The sequence below is a fragment of the Primulina eburnea genome, chromosome 10, assembly GCF_022965805.1.
Source record: "Primulina eburnea isolate SZY01 chromosome 10, ASM2296580v1, whole genome shotgun sequence".
NCBI lineage: Eukaryota > Viridiplantae > Streptophyta > Magnoliopsida > Lamiales > Gesneriaceae > Primulina > Primulina eburnea.
The window spans coordinates 6,277,417-6,296,205 of record NC_133110.1 but is presented as its reverse complement, the minus strand read 5'-3'; the positions used below and the strand labels follow the sequence as shown (position 1 = coordinate 6,296,205).

At 33.5% G+C, this 18,789-nt stretch overlaps 3 protein-coding genes across 9 annotated transcripts; 2 read left to right on the top strand and 1 right to left on the bottom strand.

Annotated features, from left to right (window-relative positions):
• The first annotated feature begins 2,541 nt into the window (after nt 1-2,541).
• On the top strand, nt 2,542-8,811 carry LOC140842829 (1,4-dihydroxy-2-naphthoyl-CoA thioesterase 1-like). Of its 7 annotated transcripts, none has more exons than XM_073211011.1 (5): nt 2,542-2,603; nt 3,540-3,711; nt 7,017-7,207; nt 8,192-8,337; nt 8,452-8,811. In XM_073211011.1, exons 2-4 carry the CDS (start codon nt 3,571-3,573, stop codon nt 8,334-8,336), a joined length of 477 nt encoding a protein of 158 aa, XP_073067112.1. In that variant the 5' UTR covers nt 2,542-2,603; nt 3,540-3,570; the 3' UTR covers nt 8,337; nt 8,452-8,811. The 7 variants fall into 7 exon arrangements, with proteins under 7 accessions (XP_073067112.1, XP_073067116.1, XP_073067111.1 ...); XM_073211015.1 differs by having other exon boundaries at nt 7,003-7,207; XM_073211010.1 differs by lacking the exon at nt 2,542-2,603 and adding an exon at nt 2,610-2,759.
• Nucleotides 8,812-8,900: 89 nt separating this feature from the next.
• Nucleotides 8,901-12,269, bottom strand: LOC140842828 (polygalacturonase-like). Its single transcript, XM_073211009.1, has 9 exons — nt 11,880-12,269; nt 11,600-11,731; nt 10,756-10,923; nt 10,609-10,629; nt 10,225-10,432; nt 9,901-9,982; nt 9,701-9,809; nt 9,440-9,556; nt 8,901-9,129 (listed from the first exon to the last, which is right to left on the bottom strand). Exons 1-9 carry the CDS (start codon nt 12,201-12,203, stop codon nt 8,911-8,913), a joined length of 1,380 nt encoding a protein of 459 aa, XP_073067110.1. The 5' UTR covers nt 12,204-12,269; the 3' UTR covers nt 8,901-8,910.
• A 4,317-nt stretch (nt 12,270-16,586) lies between these two features.
• LOC140803738 (uncharacterized) lies at nt 16,587-18,488 on the top strand. Its single transcript, XM_073159625.1, has 2 exons — nt 16,587-16,683; nt 17,848-18,488. Exons 1-2 carry the CDS (start codon nt 16,587-16,589, stop codon nt 18,486-18,488), a joined length of 738 nt encoding a protein of 245 aa, XP_073015726.1.
• Nucleotides 18,489-18,789: the final 301 nt, after the last annotated feature.

Below are 18,789 nucleotides of genomic sequence, written 5' to 3'. Positions count from 1 at the left end.
TCTCACAGATAAAAATTCGTGAAATCGTCTCATAAGAGACCTACTCGCCAAAAAAATGGTCTACACCCCTCCTCCTTAATACATAGAGTTTTGAATAGATAATATAGCGGCAGACAAAATTGATTGGGTATATGTTTTCTATCAATATTTCACTAGGACGGACACGAACATTCAATCTTCAATTTTACAATCATTAAGGTGGGATTTTTTTATATGATTATTCTTTACTTTGCTAACCACTTTTACGGTGTAAAAAGTGAGAATTATTTTGGTTTAATTATTGCATGATGCCCTCCACTTTCATTCCAAATCTAAAGTTGTAACATTTTTTTCTTGGATCTTGAATTTTGTTACATAAAAGAACACTTTTTCTTTTTCTTTGTCTAGTAAGAAATAATTTAGTACAAAAATTTATAAAAATAATGACCTAGACATATGCAATTACGAAACTATAGTGAGACATTAAAAATACTATATATCACAACAACTCATATGAGATCATCTCACCTCACAATTTATGAGATTAATCTCCGATCCGACTCGACCTATGAAAAATATTATTTTTTATGTCAAAAAATATTAATTTTTTTATTGTAGATATGGATTATATCGACATTGATATTCTCTAAAAAGAATACCTAATCCATATGCAAGAGAAATAAATTTGAAAGATTCACGACTTAAAGTATAGTCTTTTGGGATAAATTCGAGCATGCTCTTCTAGTAGTACTTGGAAGACAGAATTCACGACCGTCCTATGTCTCAGTCAAATGAGACGTTAGATATAGAGTTGACATCATATGTTTACGAGTGAAAATTATCCATTGTAGAGATATAGTTCTCATAGAGTCGACAATATCGTCATCATATTTCGAATTTTGTTCTATATTTTTATTAGAATATAAAAAACAAAAAGTAGTATTAAGTAAATTATTATCTACAATTTTTTTAATCAACATTTTATTTATACATATTAAAATAATATTAAATAATTTTCTCCTAAAGAACATAACTAATTATATTAATTCATAGTATTATATCATTTTTGATAATTTTGACAATAAAAATATCTTATAATACCAAATTATTTAACATTTTAAAGTTGTTTAAAAAATAAAAAAATAAAATCTAGATTTTAATTGACAAAAAATAATAATGATGATATCAATACATTAACAACAACAATAGTAACTAATGTACTGATGCACGCGTTGTGTGTTTATATAATATTTTTTATAATTTATTTTGTTTATAGTTAATGAGAATTAAAATATAATTATAAGAAATAGTGAAACGATACTGCAATTTTGATATATGAATTAAAAGAATAATTAAGAAAAAAAAATCAAGTAAAAATTGAACCTACAACTTAATGCTTAGAAAACTAAAGATGTATCCGCTGAATTACATATGACTTACTTTAAAATTTTAACACTTTATTTATATATATCTATACTTCTGTACTATATTATTAATTGTAATACCTTTAGAGTAACTATCAGGACACCAAAATATTTAATTTCATAATTAGTCTTCTTACCCTACTGAAAAACTTCTCAAGTCACTCCATATTTTACATAGAAAAAAATCTAAACAAAATTTATCTTTCAAATCGAACCACTCTTCTAAATTGAAAATAACTTCGTGTTAATTGTTTAGTATTATTTGATCAAATTAAAAATAATAGTAACACATACAACGTGTGCATCTTTTATTAGTAATTATTAAAACAGACAATGACACTAAAATTTAGTTACTCTAGATATCTCAAAATTAATAATATAGTATAAATATCGTATAGATAATAACATACTTTATAAATTAAAATTTAATATCCCTGTATGAATATTTCAAAATATTATGTGCTATAGTTTTATTATTATTAATGAGAGTGATCGTTAATATTTTTATGGTTCATCATTCTTTTAATCTTTTATTAAATATTATCTTTGTTTTATACTTATTTTGTATTTATCTTCTATTTTAAAATTTAAAAGGAAAAAAAAATTAAGGATAAAAATTGACTCTACACTATTATTCCATATTGCAAAATGGGAATTGTTCTTGATTTATTATTATCTTTATTTTTTAAAAGAAAAACAAACTTATCTCAATTTTGATGGAAAATTTATTATTCTATTTTTAGATTTTTTTTCACATGTATAAACTTTCAGATTTTAATTATAAACTCCTGTTTTGCAATTTAATATGATTTTGTGTTTATGTAGAAAAGAGTCAAATGAAGGCTAAATAATAAAACAAAGTTTTTAGGGTATTTTTTAAAATTTAATTTATTTGAAGGTTAGAATTCACTTTGTTATTTATTTAAATAAAAATTTGTGTGAGATAATTTCATTATTCATATTTTATGAGACAGATATCTTATTTAGATTATTTATGAAAAATATTATTTTTTATATTAAGAATATTTTTTTATTATAAATATATAGTGATAAAAGATTTGTGGGACCGTGTCGGGAGACACATGCTTTTTTTTATAACCCTCTAACCATAGTGCAATATATATCGAAGTGCCAATTTCGCGGGGTCGCAACCACCTCATTGGCCACGGCGGCGCTACTGCGGCGACGCTTATGACCCATGTAAGGCTCTATCTCACCTAACACGACGGCTTACCATTGTATATAATTTGGTCGCTTCATTTCTTTTCTTTGCAAATGGTGGATGCTTGTTTTCTTCACTTGTTTTGAATCTGTGTTTTCTCTAAACAAATTCTCCCACACGATACCTGATTGCTGGTGAGTTTTCTTGTATTTCTATAAAAATCAATTTATCTGCGGAAGTCTAAAAAAAAATAATTTGGCTGTTGAGTCGGTACATTAATCGGGAGTAGTTTTATGTTTGCGGTTGTGCGCGCTATTTTTTAACTTTTACGTGATTCACGGGTTGAGGAGGTTGTATTTATTTTCAGTTCTTGCCGATTCTCTTTTCCTTTTTGCTCTGGCTTTTAGGCATCTATTTAACATTTTGAGAGAATTTTGGCTTTTTAGCTTTTTGTTTTGTTTGTTCTTTGAAAATGGCTTTTAGCTTTTGCGTTGTGTAATGAATGTGACTTTTGGAAGTCTGTGAAGCTTTTCTTTCATGGTTAATGAATACTGGACCATGATTACCAGCTTCGAGGTAAAAACTTGAGATGAACAAGAACTTGGGACTTCAATGAGAGATCTAGTTGACATTATGTAGGATAAACATCCAGATTTGATGGTATAAGAATTCCATATCGGATCAGAATTCAAACTGTGAATTTGATGGGATTGCCTTTTCAGTTTAGAATATTTCTAATAAGACCGTTTAACTATAAAAAGCAAGGCCTGATAAACTCCCAAATTTTCCCTACCAAACTCTCTTTTATAACAGTATTTTTTACCTTAGGATTTGAGGGGTGCATAATTGCCTTGACATTAGCTCTAGAAAGATTGGATCAATTGTAGCCAAGTGCTATTTCGGTGGACATTCAAGTTTAGCTGAGAAATAGTATATCCGACCCGTTTTTAATTTTTTTATTATTTTCCTACAAGAGCACTCGAAGCAAGCAAGAGACAGAGAAGGATGAACACCCATCGCCGCTACCTACTGGAGGATGACCAGATACAGAGATTTTGGATACTACGCTTCACACAATTGGATTTGAGATGGATGACCTTTCACTTCACAAAGTTTCAGGCCACCTTCTGGTCACTTCAAAGTGTTGTAAAGTAACACTCCTTATGCTAGCTTATTTGTTATTCTGACTATAAAGATATCTTCGATGCATTAAATTATTGTTAAGAATCTCTTATCGGTTCAATATTTTTTACAATTGGTGTCTACCAAGGTATAAGTACCAATATTATGCAAGTTCAATTCTTCTATTCTGTTGTCACTTTATATTTCGTTGAAACAAGTCGTGTGTTGATTTCTCAAACTTTGATGCCCAATTCCTGACCGACACACATGTGTATGCATTATATAATTTTTCTGGATCTATGTTTCATGGTCTACAGCATAGATGTGAGTGCAAGTGTTAAAATCACTTGACCAAATGCCTGCTTCCTTCTTCTCAAGAAGCGAATTGGAATTATTAAATATAAGGAAACTGCAGATGGAAAGTCAGAAAGCTAATGTTAAATGGTTAACTGATGGAGATCAAAATTCTAGGTTCTTCCATTCGTTACTGAAAATTAGACGTAATAAAGCAACGATAGAGAAAATCGAGTTGGATGACGGGTCGCTGATTACAGAGGAAATTGAGATCGAAAAGGCCATCATTGAGTACTATCAAAGATTGTTCAGAAAATCACAGGGAGATGGCCCTGACTTAGAGGGATTGGAATGGATGCCGTTAAATCCAGAGGAAGCATCGAAATTGGAAGAACCTTTTTCCGAGGAAGAGATTAGAGGAGCAGTGTTCCAGTGTGATGGAAACAAGGCACCAGGACCGGATGGTTTCACTCTAGCTTTCTTTCAAAAATGTTGGGATACTATCAGAGATGATCTAATACTTGTCTTTGAGGATTTCTTCAGTGATGGCATCGTAAATGGGATCACAAACGAAACATACCTGTGTCTCATACCAAAAAAACAAGAGGCAATGAAAATCAGAGATTTCAGACCGATTAGTCTAATATCCAGCTTGTACAAAATTTTGGCTAAAGTCCTAGCTAACAGATTGAAAGAGGTTTTGAACAAAACAGTGGCGGAATATCAATGTGCCTTCATTCAAGGTAGACAGATAACGGATTGTTGCCTCATTGCAAACGAAGTTGTTGAGGAGTATAGAAGGAAAAAAAAGAAAGGCAGGATCTTAAAAGTGGACTTTGAGAAAGCATACGATAACGTGGATTGGAGCTTCTTGGATTTTGTCCTACAAAAAAAAGGCTTCGGTGCGAGGTGGAGAAAGTGGATTAAGGGTTGCGTTTCGAACGTCTCATATTCCATACTCATTAATGGGAGACCGAGAGGGAAGTTCAAAGGCGAGAGGGGTCTCAGACAGGGGGACCCATTATCCCCATTTCTATTTAATTTAGTGATTGATGGATTAGGGAGAATGATTGATCAAGCTAAATCTTCGGGCACAGTTAGAGCACTTGAGGTTGGGAGAAACAGAGAACAAGTTTCACATATTCAATTCGCGGACGACACTCTATTCCTCGTTCAATCAGAGCAACATGTCAAGGCAGTTGTGGAAATTCTAAAAGTGTTCTGCTCAAAATCGGGATTGAAGATAAATTTCGATAAGAGTTCTTTGATTGGATTGAACCAATCTGATGATACAGTGGAGGGTGCGGCTACATCTTTTGGATGCAAGCCAGAAAAATTGCCTATCAGATACCTCGGGGTACCTTTAGGAGGTAATCCAACAAAAGTGGAATTTTGGATACCGGTCATCTCAAAGCTGTGCGCTAAGCTAGCGGGATGGAAAAAGGCTTTTCTTTCGAGAGGTGGCCGTCTCACTTTGATTCAGGCGGTTTTGAGTGCTTTACCTACATATTTCATGTCTTTATTCAAGGTACCAAATCGAGTTGCGATGATTATGGAAAAACTAATGAGGAATTTCTTTTGGGATGGATCAGATGGGGACTCGCACTGTCACGTTATAAATTGGAATCAAGTTTCAAAACCAAAAGAGCAAGGCGGCCTCGGTTTAGGTAACATACTTCTAAGGAATAAAGCGTTACTTGCAAAATGGTGGTGGAGATCCGCGGTCGAGGAAAGTCCTTTGTGGAAAAGAGTTGTGGGCAGTATTTATGGCTTTCAAACTAACGGTTGGGATTTAAGAGAGGCAGGACATTCGACGTTCAAAAGTCCGTGGAAGTATATCTCTCGGACTCATTGCCTTTGTTGGAACTTGATTGGCTCGGTTCTTAAGGGAGGGAATATTTTGAGATTTTGGGAGGATAGATGGGTGGGGTTGTGTCCTTTAAAAGTTTGTTTTCCTCTTCTTTATCTACTATCAGACGCTAAGAACAAACCAATTAATTATTTTTACTTGGCATTCGATTCTCAAGGACTTTCCTCAGTCCAGTGGGAAGTTCGTTTTAGAAGAGGTTTGAATGACGATGAGTTGGAAGAATTCACATCTCTTTCTGGGGTTTTGCATTCAGTTGGTTTGAGTGTGGGGGTTAGGGACATTAGGGTGTGGTTAGGTGATTCTTCGAGTCTTTTCTCTGTCAACTCTTTATACTCATTTTTTTTCAACAATAATTCCCTTTCAACTTTCCCTTACATTGATCAAATTTGGAAAGTGCCAATCCCTCATAAGGTGAAAATGTTCTCGTGGATTGTTGCGTTGGGAAAATTGCAGACGACCGACAGGGTGCAGAAAAGGAATCCTAACAATGCTTTAAGTCCTCAGTGGTGTGTACTGTGCAAAAATGATGCCGAAGATCAGGATCACATTCTGATTCATTGCTCCTACTCGCGACGTATATGGACCAAGGTCATGCAACACTTGGGATTTGAATGGACCTTTCTTCTAAATTCTAGAGATATGTACCTTATGGAACATAGCTACCTGAAAGGAAAACGACTAAAGCATTTCTGGAGCATCATTATTCATTGCTTATTTTGGTCGCTTTGGCTGGAACGCAACAACAGAATATTCAACAGCATTGAAGAACTTTCAGAAAATTTATGGGAAGTCATAAGGATCAGGGTAGCAAGATGGACAACAGCGACTACGGCGTTTAAACATTTACTTTTATCAGATCTTGTTAGGGATTGGAGCTTTATTTCGTGTTGATTTAATGACTTCATTAAGTTTAGGCTAATTTATGATTCCTAGCATTTTGAGTGGATTGCTTGTCCACAACATTTTGTAATCGTTTTCTTATTACTAGTATCAATATAATAGTTTCTTATCAAAAAAAAAAAGTGTTAAAATTATAAAACTTTTATTGGATCGCCTTCCATTATTTTCAACTTTTGGAACAAGTAGATTCTAATAACTTTGTGACATAACTCAAATGATTGGTAGTTGAGTTCTTTAATTGAGCATTTCAGATCTGGATATGCAGCCATTCAAGGTGTTGCACGGAGGGGTCTCGGCTCTGATAGCGGAGGCTATCGCAAGCATGGGAGCTCACCTTGCATCAGGGCTGCAGAGAGTGGCTGGAATACAACTCAGCATTAACCATTTAAAGAGCGCAGAGTTGGGAGACTTTGTCGTTGCTGAGGCTACACCGGCAACGTTGGCAAAACCATTCAGGTAAAAAAATTATTAATAATTTGTGATTTATCTTCTCAATATAAATGTTAAATATAAAACTACTGCTTTTGCCAAACCTATGAGCTTTCCGAAAGTTGTTTCTACTATGGTATTAGGGCTAAGAGGTCATAATTTCGAGGTTTTTGTTCACAAAAACCCATATATTACCTTAATTTCGTGTCAGATGCTTATTTCTCGGCCTTTGTTGCCTGGATATTCAAACAATGTACACTTCCACACCTTGAATATCAATTTGGGACTTACTTCCTTTGTCTAAGGGTTATATGTGGATATTCAAACAATGTACACTTCCACGCCTTGAATATCAATTTGGTACATACTTCCTTTGTCTAAGGGTTTATATGTGGGCAGTGTTCTAAAATGCGTTATGCGGTAGTTGAGAAGCCACCTACCTCCTAGGCATTTAGGCGGGAGCTTAGACGGTTTTTTTTACATAAATATCTAATTTTTCTAGTTTATCTTCGTATTCTCCAATAAATCTTCTATATTAGATTCTAAATAAAAATCAATGACATATCCTCCTCTTTATCCAATATAAATTGATTGAAAAATATGTTAAACAATCATTTTTTAAAAGTAAAAAATTCTATATATTACATTAGGCGGATCTAAAATCTGGGCGACCGCCTGCGCTTAGACGCCGCCTAGGCAGTCCTAGGCGAGGCCTGTTAGAACACTGTAATGGGAGGCTATGCTAAAGTATAAAATTATTGTTTGTACTACACTTCTACCTCAAGTTTTTGGAAAAACTGATCTTTTATCAAAGAGAATGGATGCTACCTGAAGGGGAAAAAAGCACCACTAGTAACTGGAATGGTTTACATTCAGATGAAAATTAGTGCAACCTTTGTATTTTGAATAATATGGGGCTAGGTTTGTAACTAATTAAACATGTATAAATATGTATATATTCTTGCTTTTCATCTCCTCTAATTTAGAATGTCATGAAACTTTTGTGAGCAGGTATCACCTTTCAAAATGTTATCCTTCCAATCCTGAGAATAAAACATTAATTGCATCCTCAAGGGTTACCTTTTTTTGCAACTTGCGTATACCAGAATCTGTTAAGGATGCTCCTGGAAAGTTCAGGGTATATGCAAAATTATAAGGTACGCCTAGTATTTACGTTCTCACTTCCAACATTCAACATAATTGGTTTGAAATGCAGAAAAAGAAATTTGAAATTTAGCTACACAATCTAACTTTGCTAATTAATGCTACAGATTCTTGTTTCCAGATACACCACGCGATGCACTCCTCGTCATTTAAACGCTGATAGAAGACTCTCAATCTTGAAAATATATTACACATTGTGCCTTTCGTGTGAGCCCGTAAGAAAATAGCAATAACATTTTCGGCTTGAATAAAAGCTGGTAGATATTGATTACTTTTTTTGTTGTGTTTTGGCAATTGTGCTTTTCGTTTTATTCAGTTATCTATTGAAAAATAACCTCTGATATGCAAACAGCAGTACCATTGTATTACGAGGCACAATTAGTCCTCAATTATTGCTTATGATACAACAGGGATACAATAAACATTATTCATGTTCTTTTAATAAATAAAAATGAATATTATACATTCCTATGCTATGTGCACCAATGAATGCTAGATCGTATAAAGAATCCTTGAAACTTCATCCCTGCAAATTTTTTTATTTTTCCATCAACTGTCTTGTAATTTTATGGGCAGCTTGGTGTAACCGTTCCGTATTTCTGTAAATTGACATTGTTGCAAACAGCTTTAGCTTTTCCTCCCCCATACCCTGTTAAATCCACATTTTGCAATACAATTCCTTGGCATGGATGGCTTTTGCTGCAGTCGAAATCGATAGCTACATTCGAAGCACTTGTGCCTTTGATGTTTTGGTACACAACATTTTTTACTTGTACAGCTGATGCCTGTGTTTGACAAGAAAAAAAAGGTTTGTATAGATGGGGATGAGTTTCATCTCAAGTAGCATCCCACTCAAGCCCAACTCCCAAATAAATTCAGTAATCAAGCTACATGTTCACTTTATTGAATTATTAATCAAGATTGAGATATTAATACTTGAGCTTGATTCTAGCTCTTTTTGATCAGGCCGGCTCGAGTCAAGTTTTGGTCGAACCTCTTGTGAGCCACTAGTCTACTCGTTCGCAGCCCTCACTTGGGTAATTAATTAAAAAGAAAAAACCATTCTGTCTGAGGGTTCTTATTTATTTGTTTTACCTGTTGTTTGCATGGTCCATCTTGGTCACAATAGTTTTGGTCTATGATTATAGGGTTTTTCACATTTTGCATCTCCACATTCTGGAACTTGATATTGCTTGCACTTCCTGATCCACCCTGTTCACATTCGTATGAAGCTATGTCTTAAGAATCAATAAATAAAACAACTCAAACGAAGGAGGGGATCATCCAGATTTTCATTTAGCAAAACATTTCTAACATAATCTTGGATCTATATATACATATTTTTAATTTACTTACCTGCCATGTCTTAATTCTTACTCCATTTGTGGTACCAGATAACTTTGCTCCATTGACAACAACATCAGACACATGAGCTTCTGAATTCCGGGCACCTAAGCTTCCAATACTGAAATCAAGAAACACCATCAATTAAAATTGCAGAACAATTCTATATAATCAATCTTTTTGTATGGAATTCAGGTTCTTGAAAATATCACCTGATGCCATGTCCAGGTCCACAAGTGATGCCTGTGGCTTGAATCCTTGCTGATCCACTCACAATTGAAATGCAGTCATCACCTAATTCATTCAAAATATGAAACAATTAGTTTCAGTCTTCCATAGTTTCGAGGCGACAGTTCTCAGGCCTTTAGGATGTGAGAGTACTGCCTCGAAACCAATCGTGACATGTCGGTTAATCCACCGAGTAATGTTTTTTTTATTTTTTTTGAAAAAAAAAAAAATCAAGTGACACACGGTTCCTAGCTCGGGGTTTTGTTTCATGCTCGACCGGGGATCAGGATATCATAAATTTTATGTACCTGTGCCAATGGTGCAACTTGAAATACGGATGTTTTGAGTGGCTGTCACATGGATCCCATCAGTGTTGGGGCTCTTCTCTGGTGCGTTCACTACAAGATTGGAAGCCTCAACGTTTGTGCACTTCTCAAAGGACAAGTGAATTTGCTGTGCATTTTGTATCTTTAGATTATTTACTACCAAGTTTGCGCACTTCAAAAATGTCAAAGCCTGTATAATAATAATAATAATAATAATAATAAAATAATACAAACCAAATTAATAAACTATATGTGATGATAAATATAATAGCTGATAGAACACAATGACGTAGAATGATCCATATAGAACTCGAGACAAAGTCTTATTTTCCTCATGTATGAAAATATACAGCAGCGTGAATTTACCGTCGGAGCATCCTTGCAAGGCTGCAATCAAAGAATAATAATAATAAAAGAAAAACAACAGAGTATTAGTAACTAAGACAATATAATTTTTCAATAATTTATTTATTTTCCAATAACATTATTAATATAATATATATATTTCTTGACCTTGGCTTTATTTATTTTGCAAGAGTTTTGCCACCAAATATTGCCATTGCCATCAATAGTCCCACCACCTTCAACTTGAAGATTTTGAACACTGTCAAGAACTATCCAGTGCCTCCCATCTTTACTGTAGTCTGAGCGATCGTTGGATGCAATAAGGGTTCCAGATATCTGGGAATATATATATTTAGTTAGTTGCACAAACAAATTAGACTTTGTCATCAGAAATTAAATATCTTGTCATTTTTTTAAAAAAAAATATTTATTCGAATACCCTTTTTTAAGAAAAATGCCTTTCTAAAGCTAAATAATTCCGAATTTGTCGAACACATCGTGATCATCATGAGAACTAGTAAAAGATGTACAAGTATTGTATGTGTTATTATTATTTTTAATTTGACCAAATAATACTAAACAATTAACATGAAATTATTCAGTTTAGAAGAGTTGTTCGATTTAAAAGTGAAATTTTGTTTAGATTTTTTTTTATGTGTAATATGAGTAACTTGAGATGATTTTTAGTTGGATAAGAAAGGTAATTATGAAATTAAATATTTCGGTGTCTTCTAAAATAGTTACTCTAAGAATCTCACGCTTAATAATATAGTATAGTTACTATAGATTAAGAGAGATGAAATAAATATCGCCATCATCCTTAACAAACCGTCTCCCCGATCAATGTTGTAATGATAAATAAATATCGTAGACTCGAATATTACAAAACGTAAATGACATATATGAGAGAGACCAAAAATATTTATGAATGTTATGCAATTAATAAATTCGAGTTAAACTAATTTACGGCTAAAACTTTGTAAGAAATGTTGAAGTTAAACTAATTAATTACCTGTATTATTATGTCAGATTTACAAGGTCCTGTAAACCTTATTGGTTTCAAGAAATAACTTCTTCCCCGGGGAATCACAAAATTAACACCATAAATAGACGAGCAAGCTTCCTTCCACGCGTTCAGAAATACCTGATTTTAAATTAATTCGAGTTAGGCTGTTATTTCTTCTTCTTCTTTTTTTTCCTTTAGAAAAAAGGAATATGCTTGTAAATAATTTATAATTATATACTTCTCTATATCAGAAAAAATCAGGTATATGCTTGTAAATAATTTATACCTTCGAATCATCTGTATGTCCATCACCTTTAGCTCCATAGTTGAGCACATTGATGGTTTTATAATTGGTCGATGACGACGCGGTATCTCTTTTGAATTCGTCGAAGCCAGAAAGCTTGCCATCAAACTCGATTGAACTATTGTCAAACTCGACGCCTTGGTCGAGGTTGAAATAGGAGGGGTAAGCCCGAAAATCGTAGCCAACTTCTTCTTGGGAGTCATAATCGCGAGACAAATGATCGTCGTCGTGGATGATACAAGAGCAACATAAACTTAATGAGAGGACACCAATCAAGTATGGTAGAATATGCTTTTGAAGAAGCATTGTTTTACTTTAAATTATATGTTGGATTGGTAGATGTTGGAAAGATCAGTTCTTGTGGGATGGAACTTTAAGTTACGAGGTATGGATGTGATGACAAAGTCCTGTCGAGATTCCATATTTATAGAAGTTGGCTGCTACGGCCGGTTATTATTATTATTATTATTATTATTATTATTAATATTATTATTATTATTATTATTAAATTTAAGCTTATTATAAGTATGTCAATTTTTTGAATTTGTTCAACTTACACGAATAATTTAGTCACAGTTTATAGAAATGCTCGTATTATCACCGCAAAAATTATGGTATTATTATGGGAAATGAGAAAATATTATGAAGGAATTATGCATATGAAAAGAAAGATTATGATGAGATTATGCATCTCAACATTTGTATCAATCTTTATATAAATAAATCACGCAATTATTTATTTAAATTTTTAGGGTTTAGAATATTTTGTATTCGCTTTAATATGATAATTGTTGTTATTATAAAAAGAATTATATGATATATTTATTACTATTACTGTTCTCTACGACTCTTTTGTTATGGAAATGAGATGGGAAAGATTTACAAGAAAAGGTTAGCAAAACAGTTGCTGACTTTTGCTCCATGCTTCCATACGTGTGTGTGTTTATATATTTATATATATATATATATATATATATATATATATATATATATATATATATATATATATATATATATATATATAATCATTAATGCATGTTGAAATATATGTGATACGCATGCTTTTGCTTGCTAAATATATTTAGTTAGAAAATAGTAAAAGATGTTGGTTTTTATCTTTTTGAAAGGTCTATGATTTGTCAAGGTGAATTAGAAATTTAGTTGGTCATATATATAATAATTGTTCAGATTTAAAATCTTAGAAAATCATGTATAATTATTTTTTTGTTTCCGGTTAGATCGACACGAGTACGATTATCGGGCAATTAAGTTTTTTTTTCCTTAATTAACTGAAATTAAGTACTGTGTTTTTTGAAAATATTTATTTAATTTTATCATTATGAACAGAAGATGGGGCAAACTAAATGCAGCAACGGATACGATCGATTTTCATTTTTGTTTTTCAAAAAAAGAAGTATGTTCTCCCCATGTTTATCACATGCATGAAATATAGAGAATAAAGCAACTGACATTATTAATTATTATTAAATTTGAACAGAAATCCAATGTCATTATAATCCTTGCTAATGGACATTATTAAATTATTATTATTTATATATAATTTAAAATATATTATTTATTATATAACACTATTATTTTATATAATAAAATAGTGTTGGGGTCCGACCGGTTGAACCATTATTTTATAATAGACCGATTCGATCATCATAGCAACATGTTCTTTAAAGAGAAAATTTTATATACAAAGTTTATTCGTGTATATAGGCTGAATTCAATCTACCATAAAGATAGTGTCCTAATAGTTGCTACGTGCATGAGAGTCACATCTTCAACATATATATAGGAGTCACATCTAGATTCTCAGTGCTGGTATATCGAGGGATCAGGCCGCGAAGAGGACGTCGTGTTCTGAATGAGGGGTGATTGTAATATCCCTTGTCCCACATATTAAAAATTTAAAATGAGTTTATAATGAGCTTACAATAGACTTCTATATCAACTGAGTTAATAAAGCGAGGACGAATACGAAACAGTTGCTAGATAGGCCCATTGAGCAGTCATGCAGACACGGATCCGGGCTCGGGACGTGACATTAATATTACTCATATGTTAGAGATGTGAACATTATTTGAATATACGATGGAGGTACAACTCTAAATATACTGAGAAACGTCATAAGATATAATTAATATTACTCCATCATAATTTAAAATTTTAATTATTTGCCTACGTTTCACCACATTACGTGAATATTTTGGGGTCGGAGTCCTCCTCCGTTATCTTCTATAGATTCACGCATGTCAAATAGAATTACATCACATGAGATTGAATATTTAGAAAGATAATAACAATATGATCTAGTACTCTAATGATAACGTATAACAAGAATTAATTACTTCGAAGCTTTTCCTAAGTAAGTTGAGATCCATGATCAACTAAAAATACGACATGTGTAGCTAATCGATGAGTTTTATCATTTTTTAAAATCATCTTGCGAATCTCATATCTGATCCGACTCATGAAATGAGTTATTTTGTTATGTTGAAAGTATTATTTTTTTTACTCCAAATATAGATCGTATCGACTCGTATTACAAATATAGATCTATGCATACCGTCTCGCAGGTGACGTGTTCTTAAAATATACCGAGATTTGCAACTAACCACGTGCTTGATTAATATGAACATTTAACCTTCTATGTAGTTCCATATATGGAAACATATATCAACCTCATAAATCTTTACAAATTATGATACCTGAGATATTAAAATCAATCAAATTTAAGTCCTAGGTCCTTTTTCTCTATCTATGAGTTTTTGGGGAAAAAATTGAAAACTTAATTATCATAAATTTAAAATTATACTTCAAACAAAGGAAACATTTATTGTTGTATTATAAAATATAGATGATATTATTGTGATTTATACATTTTTCATTTATAGTCATGTTTTTGGTCAATACATGATTTTAGTACACTAACTTATATTATTTCTATAATTTTAATTTTTTTTACCGAAATACTGACATATCACGTCATTATTCTCGCGAAACTTGATAAAAATGAAAAATACGCAAATCACACATAACAAAATTGTTCTCCAATCTCGTTCTTGGCAGAACCTTGTGTGAGACGGTCTCACGGGTCATATTTGTGAGACGAATCTCTTATTTGGGTCATCCATGAAAAAATATTATTTTTTATGCTAAGAATATTACTTTTTATTGTGAATATAGGTAGGGTTGACCCGTGTCACATATTAAAATCTATGAGACCACTCCTCGTTCTTATATGTATAGTGGCTCCGCCCCTTCCTCCACCACCACACCTCCTTAAACTGCTGCAAAACGCAGGCCACCACTGTCTTCATCTGCAAGAAAGCCATGTCCTTTCCAAGACAAATTCTTGGTCCAGCCTGAAACACTGGATACGTGTACGAATCCCTACTCGCAAAACTCCATTCTCTGGCCTCCTCCTTTCTCTCCAGCCACCTCATAGGGCGAAACTCCGCCCAATCCGCACCCCACACCTTCTCGACCAGCCCCATTGCGTAGGGATGACAGACTACCCTCATCCCCTTCTCCAACACCGTCCCATCATGCAAAACATCATCACTCGTCGCCAGGGGCGGAGGCACTCAGTTGTTCACCCGGACTTTAGCCCCGGGTGTTCCAAAAATATTTAAAAATTTTATATGTAATTTTTTTTATAATTTTGATATTAGCCCGGTTAGATCAATTTAAAATATTAAAAGATTAGAGATTAAAATTTTAGCCCGGATAAAATCGGATTTCTGGCTCCGCTTGTCGCCGCTAACTTCGACTCAGTAGGAATCGGTGGATAAAGCCTCATGCTTTCACACAGTGCTTACTGCGTATAGATCATGTCCTTTGCTTCATCATAAGATGCTTCCTCTGCTTTTTTCTTCAATCTCTTCCGATATCTGGTTTTCCACTTCTGGATGACTCGAAAGCAACCAGAAAAACAATGTCAATGCAGCAGAAGTTGAATCCCTCCCGGCCAGTGTGAAACTTATGACTATGTCTACGAAAACATCTTCATCATGTTACCAGAGCTCAAGAATCTTTATCATAAAAGATCGTGCGAATTTTCTGTTGGAATTATTATGTGGGTTCACATAATTTAATTAATTGTACATGGACAAGCTATCTAATAAAGGACCCAATAAAGTGATCTAATTAATTATGGGTTTCTAAAGTATTAAATAAATTGATATGGTCCACCTTATGTGTAGAAGCTCAGCCCAATTAGGTCTTCTATGATGGGTTGAAGACAATCGTCTATAAATTTTTTTGGATTCAGATCTGATTTTTAAATTTTCTGAATTTGGATCTGAATAAATTCATGTTTTTGGATATAGTATTTTCGAATTTTACACCCAAAATTCAGATTTATTTTCGAAAAAAAAAATCGAAAATCGGAAAATCGATTTTTTCGAAATATGGATAGGCCGCCGGATTCAGGGAAAATCGGACGTTTTCCGGCCACCTTCCGGCGGTGATTGCTTAGGCGTTTTTTTACCCATCTCCTGGCGCCCATATTAGTCTCGTTTATCGATCGAAAACCGCGGCGAAGTGATCGAATTTTTCGACTGAATCCTGGAATCTTTGGCCGCGCGCATTCTGTCCATTTTTGAAGAATTTCGATCGGATTCCGGCAGCTTTGTGGTCTGATATGGTAGGTAAGTGGTCGGCGATGGTAAGGCGACCATGGGTAATGGTCGCCGCCGACTGATATCACCGGAAGAGGCGGCGGCGCCGGTTTCGGGACTGGGGTTAGGGTTTCGGGAATTTTGGGATTTTTTGGGTTTAATTTAAGGCCTTGTTTGGTTTCTATTTTGAACCAAATTTTGAAATCCACAATTTTGACCATTTATTAAATTTTGACTTCCGCAATTCTGATTTGTTTAATTAAATTCGATCATTTCAAAATTTAATCGCATGAAATAAAAATAATATGGGATTATTCATTATTTTATCGCTTTTGATTATTTCGATAAAATATTTGTGCATGAATAATTATGAGGTGCAAATATTTTATTTCTTGCTTATTTGGTCTCTATGTTTTATTTGGCCCAATCAAAGTTAAATTAATATCTTGTATCTCAAATTTGATTAAATTTAAATTACATATTAATAAAGTGATTTTTTTTAGTATGTAGATATTGTTCAAGTTCAAAATAAATTGTGTTTCAATTTATGCGGAAAATAGTCAGCCCAAAGGAAGCCTATTTTTTGACCAAATTTCAAACACAATAGATGATTTTAAAGTGCGTCTAGATCTATGCGGAAAATAATCGGCCCAAAGGAAGATTATTTTCTGGCCAGATTTTAGATTCAATATATCTTCTTCTAGTGCATTTATATCTATGCGAAAAATAGTCGGTCAAAGGAAGACTATTTTTTTGCCAGATTGCAGACATAATAAGTGAAAAAAAAAAGGTTCATTTATATCTATGCAAAAAATAATCAGCCCAAAGGAAGGTTATTTTTTGGCCAGATTATAAGCACATAATTATGTGATCTTAAAGCGTGTCAAAACTATGCAGAAATTAATCGGTCCAAAGGAAGATTATTTTCTTGCCAGATTGTAGACACATTATATGATATTAAATTTTGTTAAATTTATGCGGAAAATGATCGGCCCAAAGGAAGGTCATTTTCTGGCCAAATTTTAGCATAATATGTGGTACTAAATATGTGATAATTTTTTATTTATCCATGCATGCAATTGTCGGTCCAAAGAAAGGCATATTGTTGGCCGGATTTATTATCAATATTTAATAACCATGATGTTTGAGTGTACCACTTACAAATTGTTATTTTTGTTCAAAGATTAAATATCAAGTTGTGTCAGGTATTTTTTTTATGGGCCCACCATCAGCATGCTTATATTTTGTGATCTATTTAATTTAAATATATGCATGAACTCTATTTTACCGTGAGTTTTTTTTGTTCTATTTTGTTATAGCATCTTCTATATCTGCCAATCTGAACAACATTCCAGTACTTAATGGCTCAAACTTCAAGAAATGGAAAGAGCATGTTATGATAGTGCCCGGTTGCATGGATTTGGACTATGCGCTAAGGGAAGATCGCCCCGCACTTTTGACCAGTTCAGGAACTGCTGATCAAAAGGGTTCTTTGGAAAAGTGGGAGCGATCAAATCGCATGAGTCTGATGATTATGAAACATTCCATTCCAGATACTATAAGGGGTGCAATTCCCGAAGAAAATGATGCCAAAAAGTTCCTTACTCAAATATCAGATCGTTTTACTGTAAACGAAAAGGTCGAGACAAGTACTATTCTGAATAAAATTGTCTCAATGAGGTACAAAGTGAAAGGAAACATAAGGGAGTACATAATGGAAATGTCAAATCTTGTGACTCGACTAAAAGCATTCAAGTTGGAATTGTCGGAAGACATAGTCGTGCATTTAGTCTTGATCTCTCTGCCTGCGCAATTTAATCAATTCAAAATAAGTTATAATACCCGGAAGGAAAAGTGGACTTTGAATGAGCTTATTGCGCAGTGCGTTCAGGAGGAGGAGAGATTGAAACAAGATGTGATTGAAAGTGCTCACTTGGCATCTAACTATCAAGGTAATTGAATCAATAAGAAAAGGAAATGGAGCAATAAGGAAGGAAACTCTGGGACTTCACAGCATATGGAGCAACAGAAACAAGATAAAGTGATCACTTGTTTCTTTTGCAAAAAGACTGATGGGCATGTGAAGAAGGATTGTCTCAAATATGCCAATTGGCGTGCAAAGAAAGGGTTGCCTAAAGAGCCGATTGTCAACTGATGGTGAAAGATACATCTTATGGAAAATGACAATAAAAATAAGGTTATGGTCCCCAAGGCACAGAGAATACAACACAGAATACATACGGCACACGTATTCTAGATCT

Excerpts from the sequence above, each read along its gene's own strand:
- LOC140842829 (XM_073211011.1), top strand. The coding sequence starts at position 3,571 with ATGAACACCCATCGCCGCTACCTACTGGAGGATGACCAGATACAGAGA. Across the intron at positions 3,712-7,016 it reads TCTGGTCACTTCAAAGTGTT|CCATTCAAGGTGTTGCACGG; the intron begins GTAAAGTAACAC and ends CTGGATATGCAG. Across the intron at positions 7,208-8,191 it reads ACGTTGGCAAAACCATTCAG|GTATCACCTTTCAAAATGTT; the intron begins GTAAAAAAATTA and ends TTTTGTGAGCAG.
- LOC140842828 (XM_073211009.1), bottom strand. The coding sequence starts at position 12,203 with ATGCTTCTTCAAAAGCATATTCTACCATACTTGATTGGTGTCCTCTCA. Across the intron at positions 9,810-9,900 it reads GGACCTGGACATGGCATCAG|TATTGGAAGCTTAGGTGCCC; the intron begins GTGATATTTTCA and ends TCTTGATTTCAG. Across the intron at positions 9,130-9,439 it reads ATGGACCATGCAAACAACAG|GCATCAGCTGTACAAGTAAA; the intron begins GTAAAACAAATA and ends TGTCAAACACAG.
- LOC140803738 (XM_073159625.1), top strand. The coding sequence starts at position 16,587 with ATGGGTAATGGTCGCCGCCGACTGATATCACCGGAAGAGGCGGCGGCG. Across the intron at positions 16,684-17,847 it reads GGAATTTTGGGATTTTTTGG|CATCTTCTATATCTGCCAAT; the intron begins GTTTAATTTAAG and ends ATTTTGTTATAG.